Source organism: Triplophysa rosa, linkage group LG7 (genome assembly GCF_024868665.1).
Source record: "Triplophysa rosa linkage group LG7, Trosa_1v2, whole genome shotgun sequence".
In the NCBI taxonomy this organism is placed as follows: domain Eukaryota; kingdom Metazoa; phylum Chordata; class Actinopteri; order Cypriniformes; family Nemacheilidae; genus Triplophysa; species Triplophysa rosa.
Window position 1 is genome coordinate 2,458,559 of NC_079896.1, and position 17,711 is coordinate 2,476,269.

Genomic DNA, 17,711 nt, shown 5'->3' on the forward strand with positions numbered 1-17,711 from the left:
CTTCTTTGGTTGTTGTGAGGTAAAACTTTTCTCGTGTGCTAACGTTAATTTAGAATCTGTTTAGGGAAGCTGACAGACTATAACCGTTAAGTTACCTTTTTGAGAATAATATTTGTGTTTGAATAAATGTATCTGATTTGTATACACACACTCATACCTTTCAGTTCTTCTGTTCTTTATAGTTAAAGTTGATTTGGGTTGTCATTTGCAAAGAAACACTCATAACATAGCATGGTTTAACTATAATGACCAAATTTCTTTGGATTTATTGGTAGTAAACCTAAAGTAGTAGTAAACCACATATTCACCATTATCTTATTAGAGAGTGACCACAGTTTAACCATGGTATTTTCAGTTCAACTATGGTAATGCAAATGGTAATCGATCCGCTAGAAACGTGTCTGTTTTTCTTCTACTACAATAAAACCATGCTTAATTTTCTTAAGCGATCACGTTGCATTTACTCAGCTATATGCAAATGAGGATGACAGGTCATCAAAATTTACATAAAATACTTTATAAAACATTGTAATATTGTCTGCTTTGGTTATTTGTGTGTTGATAAAAGCCTTGCATTTGGTTGTCAATAAACGATCAGATCATATGGACTGATGTCTGACTGTCCCATTAAAGAGCAATTGATGCCCTCGGGTGGGGTTGTTTGTCAGGTGTCTTGGGTAAGTGATGGGTCTCAGATCCTCAAGTGGGAGTTGCCAGACTTTATTTTTTTGTGCGTGTGACTAACTTATTGTTCAGACCTGCAAAGTCATTCACTCGATTAACCGTCTTGCCAAATCTGTCTGGAGTTTATAAATAATCTCTTGTAAAGGAAAAGCTGAACAAATAATAATTTGATATGTGTGTCTGTTGGTAAAACGAGATGATGATATCTGTATAATGGGAAATGATCTTAAATTCTTAAATTCCTAAGAGGAACTTGCAGTCCAGTCTTGGCGTCTCGCTTCGTAATCGCTCCTTGAAAAAAAATAGGATTCCTTGTAATCACAGGTCTTCAGAGGAAACGTTGTCATGCTCGAGAACCGAGGCTGTCCTCGTGCTCTCTGGGTTTTGTCTGGAGTCTAGACAGATTTTCTGCATGCTTGTCTCTGTGTTCTCTGGAAATACAGCAACGCAACTGGAAATGGCAGAAAGGAAAGTCCAATGCTTACAGAACTGGTTTGTTAAGCCGCACAGCTATAATCATGAGTTTATTTTTGTAAATATAAAAGAGTTCACAGTCAACGTGACCTGAACTGACTGACAGATTCATTGTAGGTTTAAGGGGCCGTTGCTGTTTTCAGTAGTGTGGGTGGTGATGAGGGATGAATTTGTATAGCTTGTTTTGGTTTTTATTGTAAACGCAAGCCGTCCGCTCCACAAAATCCCATTTTCCAGAAGAGTCCGAGCCAGACTGAATGTGAATCCGCTTGTAGCTGCTTGTTAGTGTGAGCGCAGTTTCTGTGTCACAGATGTGCGTCTGGATTAAGCAGTTTAAGGTTTTAATGTTTCCTGGATGTTACGATGAAACTGACTCATGAAACAGATTTAGATGTGATTTACTTCTTATATCAACAAAAGATGCTCTTCTTGGATAGTAGCCTGAATTGTAAACACAATGTAGATTGATGCACACAGTGTTGAAACACGTATAACTTAATGCCGTAAACAAACATGAAAATAAAAGTATGATAAAAAGATAAGAAACGAATAGAAATGATATAGACTATTGCTTTAAGAAAATAAACCTATTTTTAGGACCAATGTTTTTGTAATGACAATGGGATTTCCTCATTACTGTAAAGTGAGCCTTATAAAAATAAAAAAATATTAATGTAATACAGATGAATGATTTAACATCAATAAGTAGTCACAAATTACAGTTCAACTAATGAGAAATAGTAATTGTCATAAAAATAGTGCCACAAAATCTTAATGGCCCTAAAAATACACTTCCTCATCTTTATGTAACGTTTGTCGTGTGGTTGACGGTTCATGAGATTCACCAACAGGCTGAATGTTTTACATGAGATCCGCTGAAGGATTGTTTGGGTGGGCGGTTAGCGAGAAGTGCAAATTATACGTGAGCAATGAGTTTTCTCATAACACACACTACCCCACCTCGGATTTACGGGAACTAAAGCGTCTTTCCTCGCTGGTGCTGATGAGTGTCGATCAGCGAGCATCTTCGTGCATCAGACCGCCCAGCGGCTCGGGTTCACTGTAAATCACATCAGACGGTCTGAAGCTCCAGCTCTGTTCGTCTGTGAACCGGCTGCTGGAGATGTGCTGGACTCTTTAGGGAAAGAGTTTTTCCTCCTAACAGGATGTTACTGCTGGCAGGTGGCTCAGTTGTCGAATTCTTTGTTTTTTGCTTCAGTCTCCCTCTAGGGGTTGCGTCACCTTGTAAATGTGGTTGGCAGACTTGGCAACTGTTTTTAGTCGTGTAAACAGTGGTGTTGTCAGTTTAATTTGGAACATTCAAGACCAGGCTGTTATTAGTTGACATTGTGTAACTAGAAAGCAGATCAATTCCTCGAAGTAGAAGAAGCTGCACCCTTTGTGTTTCACTGTGTTTCTGTCCTGTTGAATCTGAATTGTTCGCTCATGACCCTGTGGGGCACGTTCTTTGCGCGTCTAACATCTACGTTCATCAGCACTGAGGAAACACGCGGGACAGGAAAAGGAAACAGCTGCACGTTGAGAGCCAGCATCTAAAAAAGACCCGATCCCATTCATGATCCCACAACTGTGTCCTTAAAGAAAATGACAAATCTGTCACAGACCTGTCTGTGTCCTGTGTACTGTAATGAGAATGTTTGATGAATGTTTTATCTTCAGAGACAGACTGATCGCACCTGGGCCGCAGCAGCAAGTCTTTTAAGATCTTGTCGGTTACTCGTGTCTCATAATAGTGCGGACGGGCCGGGTGTGACTCACCGTTTCATCTCCTTTGCCGCGCCTGTGACATCACCCGTCTTACAGTTCAGTCATCAAGATCTGTGTGAAAGCTCGTCTGGCACTTGTCCTGACACGTACGGTAGCTTCATCCAGACCGAGCGTTACTCGTGCGGCGGTAATCCCAGCCTGCCGTCATTCTGCGGTTGTGTTTTGGCCGACTGGAAATCGTGCTGGAGCTGAATGTTCTGATGAAGATGCAGACCATCGCGTTTGTCTTTGACTCCAAGTGTGGTGAAATCTTTTTCAATTCTCACTCGCATGCCTCAGCCACGTGTGGTTTGGATCGGGATGTGGTTACAGAAGATCCTGAGAAATCCTGAAACCTGTTTTCCCTCTGCTCTCATTTTCTCTTTAATCTTACTACACACCGCTTTAAAAATGAGCCAGGACGCATGTTGTTAATCTGCGTATTGATTGATCTGTCATACATACGGGTTGTGTGCTGTTTTTAACACGCTGCACACAGCCACACGTGCTGTTGGTCTGTTTGGATGAGATGTGCACATTAGTGTCTGAGATCACAGGATTGTAAGCGATAAATGACAGCGAGAATCATTTTCATTACTCTGTACCGTCAGTCTTCTGTACTCAAAGGCTGCGTCCCATTTAACTCACTCCTACTACACACTTCAGCTACGTCTTTTAGCTAAAGTAAAACCTATTTTATCTTTTAATAACTTTGAAAGTTATAATTCATGCATTTTTAACATCGAGGTTAGACTATTGTAATTCACTGTATTACGGGGTTAGCCAATCAGCTTTATCCCGGCTACAGATGGTACAAAAAAATGCCTTCTGACAGGTACTAAAAAGCGAGACCATATTACTCCAATATTACGCTCATCTTACTGGTTACATTTACATTGACTTAATGTGGTGGTAGGAATGAAGTACTGTTCGACCTCTGGTCGAAAATCCAAAGTTTTGTAAAAACTTGAATGTGTTGGCTTGGCACAGTTGTATTTTTGTCTATAAAATATTTTCAGACATTTGGTCGGTTGTGTACACGTGCATATGTAGGAAAGCCTTACACCAGTATTAGGGCACAGTTATGTTTTGTGTGTTGTGTTGTGTTTTGTTTGCATTGATTTAATCTTTATTACTTGTTGTTTTCAAACTGCTGGGAGGGTAAACGGTGAAGCACAGTAACCAGATTACAAACAGTATGTACTGTATGTTTGTGGTGTATAAAGAAGGTTGACGTCGGTAGATGTGGAGGAGATACACCGTGAGTGATTCCTCACACACTCAGCTGTATGTTATCAGTTACAGACCATCACCGAGCAGCATCTATTCTTGTATTTGTCATCACTTCCTGTCTGTGTGTGTGTGAGGTAATCATTAACCAGTCTGGCAGCATGCCAGGTCAGGGCAAAGCTAGTCTGGGCTCATCTCTCTCTTTCTCACACTGACTGTCTCTGTCTGTCTCTCTCTCTCTCTCTCTCTCTCTCTCTCTCTCTCTCTTTTTCTCCGTCTCTCTTTGTCAACGTATAGAAACAATAAATATTAGGGCTGTCACAGTGATTAAGTAATCATCTGATTATGGTTATTTGTGGTAACCACATCTATTGCACACCTTAAGAAGGCACAAGCTGGGTGGGTATGTGCAGCACTCTACATCCACCACAAATTGCTACGTTAATTTTTTTTCATAATTTGAGTCATATCAGCTTTTTTGTGTGTTGATCAGTTTGATTTAAGTAATTATAAAATTTGCTTCTTGCATCTAGAGGCAGACAACACCTTTCTCATATCTTAATTATATTATATATATTCATCTTATACTGGAAGTGACGATTTAGAAAGAATTAAATTAAGTAAACATAGTTTATGACAATTATTAATGAAAGAAGGACTAAAAAATAAATGACAATTAAAAAACAGACAATCGATCGCCATAATTGCAATTATTTATTCTATAATTATTAGATTTATTCGATCATTTATAAAACAATAAAAAAGTGTCCCTCTCTCTCACACACACACACGTTATCTGTCTCTCTTTGTGTGTCTTTCTCTCAGACTTTTTCTGTATCTCTGTCTCTCCCCCTCTCTCTTTTTCTCTCTTACACGTTCTCACTGTCTCTCGGTCATATGCTGTGGTCTCAGCTCTAGTGTCCTGTGGCACATCAGCTTTTTTTCCCTGCTCTTCAGCAGTTTGAAGGTGCTGGCGTGTCAACACGGATTTACACTTAAAATCATTTTAAGGATGGCAGTCGCCATGCCTGAGGAAATCCAACCTGAGGTCAAGTTCAGCATCAGAACTCCACACATCTCACACCACACAGGTGCAGGAAGCGACATATAAACTAACAAGAGCAAGAGAGGTTTACTTGAAAATGTCACTGAAAATAAAAAGTGAATTGGCTTTGTTTTAAGTTTTAACCCACCCAGACAGCATTGTTGTGCATCATAGGCGATTTTAGATGGCTCAACGCCCAAGTTTGGATCACAGATTTGTGACGTGTAGTTTGTTATTGTGTTGATGTATGGTAATGTGAGTGTGAGAGTTAAAATGTTCTTTGTTTTCTGTGTGACCTCACACAGACGCTCTCACGGGCTACTGAGGCTCGAGCCATAAATAACAGCCAGTGGGGGTACAGAAACACCCCTGACACCCCCACATAAACCCAATTTAACCCCCACCACAGACAAATTCCCACTGTTGACATAGTTTGCCACTCTGTGTGTTACTTCCTGTGTCTGCGTTCAGTGTTTTCATTCAGTGTGTGTGTCAATTGTTTGAAGTTGCTGCCTATAGTTGCTGCCTATGTAGGGTTTTTCAGATTAGACACTTATGAGGTAACATGAATGTTAGGATGCTGCCTGTGTCTCTTTCAAAGAGAGCCACTTTCTCTGTGTACTATTAGAGATGCTTTAGAATGATCACTTTTACTTTTGCATTTATTTGGTTATCGGTTCTTAAATGTGATTTTGTGACAAATGGAGCATCTAAATAAACTCTGCATTCTACATTCACTATACCGTAACATCCTTTGTGTAATGTGTGTTTTAATGTTGTATTTACATTTTATACTGATGAAACAAGTTAAAGCAGCTTGTTGTGTTTGTGGTGTGTGTATGTGATGTGTGTTGTGTTTGTGGTGTGTATGTGATGTGTGTGTGTGTGTGTGTGCGTGCGTGCATGCGTGATCTGTACATGTGTTGTGTGTGTATGTGATCTGTGTGTGTTTGTAGTGTGTATGTGATCTGTTTGTTTGTGGTGTGTGTGTGTTCTAGAGGACAGAAGCCAGTGTTTGTTCTCTGCAATGAACTGCCCTTTGTTATAGCGTCTAGACAAGCTGTAAAAGAGCATACAGTACACACACACACACACACACACACATCACAGACACACACAGCTGACAACACATAACATGCATAATTATCGGAGTGGGTGGGGGGGTTTCTAGAAGCACACATGAACATTCACTGCTTACATATAGCATGTTCATTATGTGTTCGTGTGTGTTCTGCTTTTGTGATGAGCAAGCTTTTATTTCACTGAAAATTGATCACAAATACAAGATGTCATGTCGATAAAATGAGACTCTCAGTTTTGGAAATCTGTGTATGCACACACCCCCCCATTCATCACACACACACACACACACACACACATGTTCGGCTGGCCGTCACGTCTGAGTCCTAATTACTTGTCTTAGATTAATTCAGACGTATGTAAATGAGTGTTTTAAATATGAGACGCTACAGCTGCTGGAGGGTGGGGGGGTGTCTGTGGTCAGAGGTCAGAGGTCAGTGGTAAGACCAGCCGGGGAGGAGCTTGACTCTTTGAATGAATGCTTGTGTGTGTGAGACTAAATCAGACACACTCATTCACATCAGACAACACAAACAACAACTAAAACTTTCATAATGACATCAGATGTCAATTTGTGTGCTCTTAAACTGCCACAAAAAAAATGTCATTTATTTTCTGCCATTGGTTGTACTTGTATTTCATAGCTTTATATACACTACAAACACGAAATGGAAAAAACTAAATCAGAAAATTTTTAAGGAAAAATATATAAAAGCATAAACGTGTGTGTGCTGCTGAATGACATAAGTATATCTCTCTCTCTCTTTCTCTCTCTTTTTTTTGTATGACTTTGTCTGTCTCTCTCTAAAGTTAAACTCATTTGTTTCATCTTCATCCACACCATCTGCACATTTGTCTTTTTATTTTAAGTCACATGATTTTCCTCTTTCAGTTTCCCCGAAAGTTTACCGACACTTCCCACATACACTTAAAAGCACGACTAAAATGACCTTTGTTCCATTTAGCAGCGAGATCTGAATGTTTCTGTTTGACAAACGAGTCTGGGAAGAGTTTGTTCCGCTGTGTGTTTTTACATGGGGTTGTTTTGTCTGGCAGACGTGGTCACGTGACTTGGAAGCAGCGACGTGTCTGTTGGTAACAGGTACGACGGCTTTACATTTTATTGGGAGTCTGCTTTGTTTTTGTAAAGCTGGTCTGGGGTCTGTGTTTAAATTGTGTATGCGTGTTTGTATTTGGGGCGGTGTCTTTGCATATGTGCGTCTAGCCACTGCCTTATTAGAATATAATAACAACGAGTGTCTCGTCGACTACATACAGACCAACAGTGTGTCTTAATTCACACAATTACGAAACTCTGAAAGCATACTACAGTGGTGAGAGGAAATAGTCCATACTTTTTTGAGTGTGCTGTGATGGCCGGTTCAAGCAAGAATGATAACGATAACTATGATGATAGCATCCACGCAACAGACTAGTGTGTGTACTGTCTATCTGGGTAAAGCCGCCATTGATTTAACACTAAAACAAGAGCAGAAATCCAAGCTTATCCAAACACATTCCAGCCGTCTGTGTGGCTTGAGTTGAGTTTACACAATCTCAAATCTTTATTTCTTAGAACTGGTAACATCAGTCGGGTTTAATTTGTAGCCCATCAGGATCATTTTTGTTTGTCTTTATTATTGAATTTAAACCACTTATAATTCATGTATAATTAATCGTGTTGGTGTGTAAGCCACTGGCAGGTTTATTTTGATGGATGTTGAAATCTCTCTCGCTGAAGTTTACATTGCATGTGCAGTATAGCGACGTTATGATGCTCAGGCTGGAGTTTATACGACCTCTGGAATGTTCACTCACACAGGGAGGAGAGGCTTGGAATGTTATTTTGCCCCCGGGGCAGGAAGGTGCACCTGGCATCTGCCCCAAAACACAAACACTGCCTGGAAGAGCTCAGACGAGCTGAAAATGTTTTGAAGATTGAGGTCCATTTTCACATCTCTTTCATCACTATCACAAATTCATCAAACAAATTGGATCATTGTTATTTAAAGATTTAGTTTGTTCACGTGTCGTTGTCAGTGTTGTAATTTGCAACTTTGCCATTTATATTTTTTTGGTTAAACATTTCGTTTGTTCGTGTGTCAATATCAATGTTGTAATTTGTAACAATTTTATTTTGCAATTTTAGGTTGCAAACATGTTTTTCAGCGTTTGTCCATTGCAGGTTTGTGAAATCTGTGAAAATGTTTCAGCTAGCAGCTTCATCTGGTTTCGTGTCTAAACCAGTGGTTCTCATACGTTTTTTGTTGTAATGCCTCGCATTGCTTTGTGGCCCCCCCAAATAAAGACTCATGATCATAAAAAGGAAATGTGAATTAAACCAAAGACATATTCTATTATACAATGCTGGAACATCAATTCTTTTGGTTGGTGGGATTATTGTTCTGATGTTTGAATGCACAAAATGTATGATCAATTTCAGTATTTCATAAAATGCCACAAAAACTGTGGCCGCCTGGACCTATCTTGCCCCCCCATCCCCCCTCCCCAGGGGGCCACAGCCCCCAGTTTGAGAACCACTGGTCTAAACAACACTTTTGGTTGAGTCAGACTGACCTCCATTCTCTTTCCGTTTAAAACATATTTTGCATTGTTTACCATGTTTTCAACACAGGCGTGTCTGAGCGGCCTTGCACAAACACGCACGGCATGTTTAGACTGATTCTACCGGCCCATCTGCACAGTCCCCCGACCCTCTTTAGACCAAAACAAACGTCTGCTTATCCAAACAAGCACATCAGAACTTGAGCGAAGGGCCTTCACAACACCCAAACGCACACTGAGGCTGTCCTGGTTCCTTTCCAGGGATCTCAGGAAAGTCACACTGAACTAAACAGATCTGAAGTTTGTAACGCAGGCATGTCTGCATTCGCTCTCAGTCAGACACCCAGAAAGTTCTCACAGACACCCAGAAAGTTCTCACAGACACCCAGAAAGTTCTCATAGACACCCAGAAGGTTCCCACAGACACCCAGAAGGTTCCCACAGTCGAGTTTCCCTGCCAGGGTGAGTGCTCGTAATTCAGTGGGAAGCAGGTCTGTCTCTCTCTTTGTCTGTCTCTCTGCTTCGTCATTCCCATGGAAATTTGCAAGCAAATTGTGACCCTCTGTGACCTCTAGCTCTCTCTCTCTCTCTCACACACACACACACACACATACACAGCAGTCACCACACCCCATTCACCAGCGTGTGTGCGTGTATGTGTGTGTGTGGAGACCAACAAACACAGCACAGAAAAAAATGACCAGAGCAATAAAATAAACCATAGAGACACGCACACATTTGTCTAAATGAGGACATACGATAGATTTCTGTTTTATAAATATGAAAGGCTTGTAATCGTTTAGACCTTTTAGGATATTCCCAAAAAGAGGTTTAGTTAACTTTAGCTCATTCATGGGGACAGTTTTGTCCTCAAGCTGAAGTTAAGTAAACACACTCATCTCTGTCTGTCTGCTCTCTGCTGTCTGGCTCGATTCTGACCGGCATTGACCCGAGAGACAGACGGTCTCACCCCTCATGACTCCTCTCATGACTGTGTGTGTGTTGTATTAAGGCACATTAAATCAATTGAGTTTGCTTATTTGTCATGTGGGAGACACCTTTGCTGCACTGAAAAAATGATACTTTAAACGGTAACACTTTACAAAAAGGTGCTATTAGTTAACATTAGTAAATGCATTAGCTAACATTAGCTAACAATGAACAGTTTCATTTTTCAGCTTTTATTAATCCTTGTTAATGTTAGTTCATGTCAATACAGCTATTCATGTTAGTTCATGGTGCATTAACTAATGTTAACAGTGACAACGTTTGATTTTAATAATGTATTAGTAAATGCTGAAATTAACATGTAGTAATATTATTAAATGCTGAAGAAGTATTGTTCATTGTTAGTTCATGTTAGCTAATGCATTAAATAATTGTTAACAAATAGCACATTATTGTAAAGTGTTACCCTTTAAACTAACTTAATCCAATTATGGACAGTGGTTCCACACAACAGAAATATGTTATCTCTACTCAAATACTTAATGTATGATGAACTAAACTGAACTGAGGACACCTAAACAACCATTTCCAAATAATGTCCAATGATGGGAAGTGGAAATCCTGTTCCTAGTTTCTATTACACACAACTAAATTCATTTATGTTGTGTTATCTTGATTTTTTTAAGAAAATTGAACAAGCATCAAATATTATTTTGATTTACTTGATTGAATCATGTTAATTTAAGATGTAAAGATTTAGTTATGCCAAAGCATTACTGTTTTTAATCCGTTTAACACAATACAATCTTGTTTGAACATAAAACCTAATACAATGGTGTTAAAGCAAAATGAATTGTTTAAATAAAGTGAACAGTATGGTAAAATCATTTTTGTGTGAAATGATCAGCTTTGTTAGACTGTGAAAACTATAGAAAAAGAGGTCATAAAAAATACAAAATAATAAGTAAGATAAAGATAAGATAAAAATAGGAATTCAGTAGTTCCTGATAAATCATGATTTTTGGTGACTTTTGTGACTGTTTTTATTGTTTCTTGTAAGAATAAAACAAAGAGAAAATAGAAAATGACTGCGCAACATGAAATGCTCATGGTTGACATTAAATATAAAGGTACATTTACACAGTTTAGCAAACTCTGATTTATCACCATCATTTTTGCATGGAGAGGCTTTATATCAGGATTGAACTCGAGACTGACGCACTTTGTCAGTCCATCCTGATCTGACAGGAATTTATTTTACATTGTGGCTTATTCGAACGTATTCGTACAGTGAAAGTTGCACACAACATAGGATTAAAAACAAAGCGATCCCTAAACCTAACCATCTCTGGCACCAAAGCACATACTGAAATATAAAAATGAGCATGTACGAAATCGTATAAATTAGACACATTGTGAAAAAAGACTGCTAGATTATTGGTCAATCACATAATTACATGTGAACATTTAACCCTGAAATATTTTATGTAAGCACAAAACTGCCTAAAAAGAGAAACATACATTTTTTTTTTTATCACAATTTTAAGCTTAAATGGCACATTTAATTGGTCTTTTTAAAAAAAAAAATTTTTTTTTTGTATAAACGTGGCAGTATGTTGGCCGAGTTATTTCTTCTATAGATCTGTGTTTGCGTTTTTATCACTGTGGTCTGCGCAGACAAAGAAGTTAAGAACAAGCGAGCATTATGAGATGTGGGTTTATACCACGATATATCTCTGTCTGGCACCCCGGCCATGGCATATTTCACATCCGCACCCGTCAGCTGTCTGGACATCTTTCTGTTTTCATATGCAAAACCGAGTCACCGAGACAATTCAGTCTAGACCCAATGACTGCATGTACAGCGCTCGGCCCCTCCCCCTAGTTACCCATCTGCCTCATTTGCCCGGGTTCATTCAGGGTGAGAGATCTGGGCGTGAGTTTGGGCTGTCTGAGCTTCACCTCGATCCTCATTGAGCTCTTGTGTTAGTTTGACTCTGGATGTAAGAGGAGCGACTTGAGAAGCAAATGTGGCAGCATGCAGCTCCATGCAGGCGAGGATCTGCAGCCGTGTGCGCAGACGCAGTGCCAATGTGAGTCCTATGAAGTTAGCTTTTTTTAGCAGTTGATGGATTTTAGGTGTTGTTGGGGTGTTCAGACATTGTGAATAATTTGTGTGTTATTTGCAGAAATGATTCTTGAACCAGTGAACGTTGTTGTTGTTTTTTAGTAAAGCAACAGTAAAAATGGCTGTTCACTTTCAGAAGTTGTAGTAATGCTTTATTTTTTAAGAAAGAGTATGTTGGTTATATAATTTTGCTCTTAGTTTGTCTTAAACACGGTCTGTTATTCTGTTTTCTTACTGTGTAATATCTGTGCATCGCTGCTCTATCCTTGAACCCTTCGAGAATCAGAATGACTTGAATTGAGTGTTTTGAAGTCTTTACTTGCTCAGACAGAATCAACAGACTTTCCCTGCATTTTCTACACTGATTTAAAGAGTGAAATCTGAATTTAAAGAATGGCAAAACGTGACGGAGTTAGTTCCATTACGATAATACGGATAACTGAAAGCATTATTAAATTAATAGTAAAATAAATGAACACACTAGCATCTGTTAAACTTATAATTCATGATGTACAATAAAGCTTCGCTGTGATTTTATTTGTCAATTTCAGCTGTGTAGATTCAGTGTTGATAGGATTATGAGTGTTTGGTCTCATTGATAGTTTTAAACTAAGTAATGCCATGTTTGCCAAACATAAATAATGGGTGAAGTCATTGACATACAGATGGATATGTGCTTGAGATTTCAAAGCTCTTAAAACTGCACAGTATGTTTATAGTTATCAGTGAGATTTGAGGAATAATTGTTGTGTCTCTCTGTGTTTGTAGCTCAGCTGGAGTTTGTGCAGATTCTGGTGATCGTTGTGGTGATGATGATGATGGTGGTGGTCATCACATGTCTGTTGAATCACTACAGACTCTCTGCACGATCTCTCATATCCCGCCACGGACGGGCACGTCGACGTCACCTGCCCCTGCCATCGGTAAGAGAAACAAACACTCTCTCTCTACTGTCCACAACAGCTACACAAACACAAACACACTCTTCTGTCGCCGACAGCTTCATTCACGCACACTAATGGCCGTCTGACAGCAGGCGTCAAATAACTGTTGAGTCGCTATTCTAATTTTAGGCTTGGTCACATTATCAGACTTGTCAGACATGACTCATGTTAGACAGTGTGTGTGTGTGTGTGTGTGTGTGTGTGTGTGTGCGTGCGTGCGTGTGTGTGTGTGTGTGTGTGTGTGTGGTCATCTTTTATTCATGTGTCTGTGTGTGTGTGTGTGTCTGTATTTATCTTAATAGAAAAAAATTCAAAGACATACTTTGGTTTCCTGTGATTGGGCATCAGCCATTCATATGATCAGCTGTTTGATCTCACCGATGAAATTCTGACACCTGCTGGTTGTGTTTTAGTAATGCTCATGACCTCAGGATATGATATGATATACTTTGCCATACATTTGTCTCAATTCATACCAGATGCATTATTAAATATAAATGTAATCAAACAGAAATAAAAAACTATATTTAATAAAAAAAATTCTGCTGTCTCTCTTTGGTTTGTCCGTCTCAGGAGGGCAGTTTGTGGTCATCTGATTGCACAGGCCCGTCTGGTGCCATGAGTGAGGTATGTTTCCTGTCTCCTCACACACGGTGTCTCGGTTTTATCCTGATGTCACGCATGCAGTTTCACTCGTGCGTTTCTGTCTCTCCAGCAGGTTTATGCTCCTCGACCGCCCGACCGTGTCCCTTCTTACCTGCAGCGCGAACGTCTGTCCCGCCTTCAGCCCACCTACCCTTACTTGCCGCACACCATCATCGACCTTCCCCCGACCATCCCGCTGTCAGACGGAGAAGAACCACCGCCATACCAGGGTCCGTGCACTCTCCAGCTCCGAGACCCGGAACAGCAGCTAGAGCTCAACAGAGAGTCTGTCCGTGCCCCTCCTAACCGCACTGTCTTCGATAGTCCGCTCATCGACGCGTCGCTGTGCCCACCGAGCGTGAACGCGGGCATCAGCGCTGGCAGGCTAGAGGGAGCTCCGCCCGCCTACAGTGAAGTAATGGGGCACTACTACCACCCCACGTCTTTACCGCACCACACGCAGACTCGACCCGGCACGGTTGCGCCTCTGGTGCGGGGTGTGCTGCAGTCGCCCCAGCTCAGCCGCACGGACAGCAAAAACGCCCGCAATAAAGAGAAGAACAAAGCTCAGCAGGTCTGACATTACAGAGCAAAAGCAGAGCAAAGCAACGTTGACACGGGCTGCGGTACGAGAGACTGATGCGGCCGAGCGCTGGTGTGAGGGCTAGTTAACTTCCCTCAGAGTGCTTCCTGTTTGCCAGGGTAAGGAAAGGCAGTCGTGCAAAAGACTCGAAGCGGCTGCCCGTTCTCTTGCCAGTTTTTGCTTTCATGACTCAGAACCTTGATGCAAGGTTTAAAACTTTCTATAAATATTTCTGTGTTATTTGTCGTCAGTGCTCTTGAAATACTCAGACGAGCTCACGCTTTTCCTAAGTGATTTTTACATTTACTTGCTCGTCATTTACCACGGTCACAAATGTGATGCGGTCTGTGTGTAAGGTGCCAATAGCTGTTGCGTTATTTACCCATGATGTACGCTTCAGAAGAGAGCGGCTGCACGCGAACGGTTTGTTTGATTTGACGCAGATCACGCTAAGTTGAACTGTGCCGCGCACAGGTATATTCATTAACGTATGTGTTTATATAGGCTACAGTATAAATATATATACATGTGTATGGAAAGCAGAAAAAATGAACTTAAAAAGCACGATTTTAGAGTTATTTATATAAATGTCTAAAATTGCACTATTTTTAATAGCAGTCCACAAATCACACGGGTCTCCTGGAAAGACATTATTTGTTGGACTGAAGTTTGTGTTTGGAGCGTGTTGAAGCGAGTGCGTTGACCTGTTGCCCTTAACTACAAAGCCGTCGATGAGGACGGATCTATCGAACACCTGTGCTTCACAGCTCAACCGAACAAATCAGCTGAGGGTTCTAGAGATCAACCGTAGTCGTCTGAACTAGTCGTAGAACTAGTGAAAGAGGCTTTAAGAATACTAGTTTGTAGCGTAGTTTAATATCGGAGCCCTTCAACTCTGTGTATTTGCCTTAAGCTTGATTTTAGATTCTAGAGCTGTGCGTCGGCTACATTCACAATCATTGATGTTTCCGGCAGAAGTCCCAAACGTGGATGAGATTTCTTCTGCTCCTGTCCAGCTCGGGCGTCTCTGAAAGCACTTTAAAGACGTGGGAGGAAATCTGTTTCGTTGAGAGGGGGGAAAAAACGAAAGGAAATAAATATGCAACTGCTCCCTCGTTGGCTGGAACGTGGGCCGTGTGGACGGAATAAGATCGGTAGGGTTGGCAATCGTAGAAATTCGCTGGTACACAAGCAGCCTGTCTGATTCTGAGTCAATGAATCAATCTGTATGGAACACAATCTCATTCATACGCTGCCAAATAATGACTCGCGAGACGGTCGATGGGTTTGTTTCCAGCTTTTGGTGAAGTCCCATGAATCATTTTAATTCCAACCAATGAGGGAATATCGGGTGGAATTGTGTTCATTTTTACTCCAGGGAAATGGCGCTAACAGCAGGTCAGCTGCAGGCGGGTTACACTTATCAAACCCGTCTCCCAACACAACTGTACATGATCAAATCTAATGAAAATGATCCATTCGAATAAAATCATCTCTTGGCCAAATGAGTTTCTTAAAGGAACAGATCACCCACATGCAGAAAGTCATGCCTCTTTGGAATGACGTGAGTGTGAGTTTGTTTTTCATTTTGGGTGAACTGTCCCTTTAGGAGTGTTTAAATTGTTAACCCTCTCTGCAGTTTGACGTAAGGTCTTACCTTTACAGAGACGCCCACCAGTGTGTCCTCATCCGTAGGTCACGGGAGCTGGCACCCGGTCAGCCAATCAGGTGGCGGCTGACAGGAAGCGATGTTGTATGGATGGTGATGATATGGATGAGTTTAGTGGAGAGAGTTGCAATATACCGACTATTTGCCTTTTGATAATGTAGTTTGTTGTTTAGTTAAAGATAAAGTAAGTCGTTTTTGTTGCTTTTTCTCGTAAAGGTCATGTTTTTGCGTTAAAGGTTAATGCAAGATTTATTATGTTTTTGTATGCAAATAATGTTAACTTACTCTTCGCTTTAGTTTCCTTCAGATCGTTTCATTGTCATATATTGTTTAAGAAAATAGTTAAAATGTGTTAGTGTCACTTCTGAAAAAAAAAGTTCATATCTCTGTGTGCCTTCGAGTAGCCAGTAAAAAAACCCACGTGTGTGTGTTTTTAGTGCATTCTGTTGCCTTCATATCCAAAACTGCCCCAATAATTAAAAGATGCTATCAAACAAATCTGCATCAACATGCATTGATGTACTTTTGGTTTTGTCAAAATTTAAGCACAAAGTGAAACCAAATGAGATTCACAACTCGTTCACGCAAAATGGAGGAAAATATGTCATTGTTCCTGCATTTGAATCATGTACCACTTCATCTCTGTGTTGCTTTAAGCTTGTGCTTCTCAGTTCAGACGAATCGGTTAATCTGGAGTCACTTCGGTTTCATCGCACACTTTTGGGGCTTTGTTTTAGTTCATCTGTTTTGTCGGACTGTGATTCTCTGGGTTCTTAATCAAATAACAGAAGATTTCCAAGTTGAGAGACATTTCCAAAGAAGCACTTTCTCTGTCGAACCCTTTAACATGGGTGAAGGGTCAGAATGAATCATCTCTTGTGTGTCTGGTTTTAAGAATTACAGTGATGCTAGCCATTTAACATTTCTGTGTGTTTACGGTATGAACATGATATTTTCTCTTTCTGTCTGTCACATTTGTGTGCATGTCTTCAGCTGTAATCACCACACAGACGCCTGTTGTCGTCAAAAATAACCATTTACTTGTAACTGTTTTGTTTATTTTTATTTATATCATATCCTGAAAAGTGTTACCAGATTTGAATCGTTGTTGCTATACGAGCGTGGGGGCAGTGTTTAAAACACACCAGGTTATACAATCTGATACATTTCAATTAGCTGCCAATTAAACAAATAAACATTTTATAAAAATATATTTAGTGTCTTTTATTCTGTTTTCATCACTGCTTTGCATTTATTCGCATACATCACAACACTGAAAACAAAAATGTTACCAAGAGGTACTAAAGCCTCAAAGGATGCTCAGTTTGTAAGAAAGTGAGAACACGTCTTATATATGTTTTGACACTTCAGAGGTAATACAGATGCTCATTTTTAACATTCCACATTGTGGGTTGAATTAGCTGCTTTTCAATAAAAAAAAATTCAATGTCTAGTTTTGCTCATTGCAGTTAGTGAGGAACTTGAAAAACATATTTTATCTTTGATGATCACTTCACAATAAAAATGTGTCGCTTCTAAATGTTTTAGATTTTTGTTATGTGGTACAATTCGTGTGCTTGTGTATGTGCAGTTCTACCAGTAGGTGGCGATATAAGACATCAGATTGAGAGCACGTCTGGCGTAAAGAGTTGTTGCACTTTCACCATTCATTCCAGTAGATGTCAGTCTGCTGTTGTTTTAGATACTTCATTGTTCTAAAGTTAATCTATAACAAGCATATCAAAGCAATAGCACATTTTATACAAGCAGGCGCAGCTCAATGATCAATTGATCAATACATTAAATGTGTGCTATAGGAAAAGACTCTCACTATAAATTGTGTCCTTTATAATGATTCACTGATTTGAACAATAAAAAAAGGATTGTGAAGGATAGCAAATAATTTTTCAGGTACATGTACCCAGTGTTGGGTGTAACTAGGTTCTGTT

At 40.1% G+C, this 17,711-nt stretch overlaps 1 protein-coding gene across 5 annotated transcripts in view; it reads left to right on the forward strand.

The window, feature by feature from the left end:
• Nucleotides 1-16,967, forward strand: part of pmepa1 (prostate transmembrane protein, androgen induced 1) — a 17,527-nt gene extending 560 nt beyond the window's left edge. Inside the window, exons 1-4 of one of the 5 annotated variants that reach the window (XM_057338727.1) lie at nucleotides 7,141-7,382; nucleotides 12,690-12,844; nucleotides 13,439-13,492; nucleotides 13,584-16,967. In XM_057338727.1, the coding sequence (XP_057194710.1) occupies nucleotides 7,259-7,382; nucleotides 12,690-12,844; nucleotides 13,439-13,492; nucleotides 13,584-14,090 (840 nt within the window). In that variant the 5' untranslated portion in view covers nucleotides 7,141-7,258 and the 3' untranslated portion in view covers nucleotides 14,091-16,967. Of the gene's footprint in view, nucleotides 1-7,140; nucleotides 7,383-11,503; nucleotides 11,887-12,689; nucleotides 12,845-13,438; nucleotides 13,493-13,580 lie in introns of those variants that run through there. The other 4 variants (XM_057338726.1, XM_057338730.1, XM_057338728.1 and 1 more) reach the window with 4 other exon arrangements.
• Nucleotides 16,968-17,711: the final 744 nt, after the last annotated feature.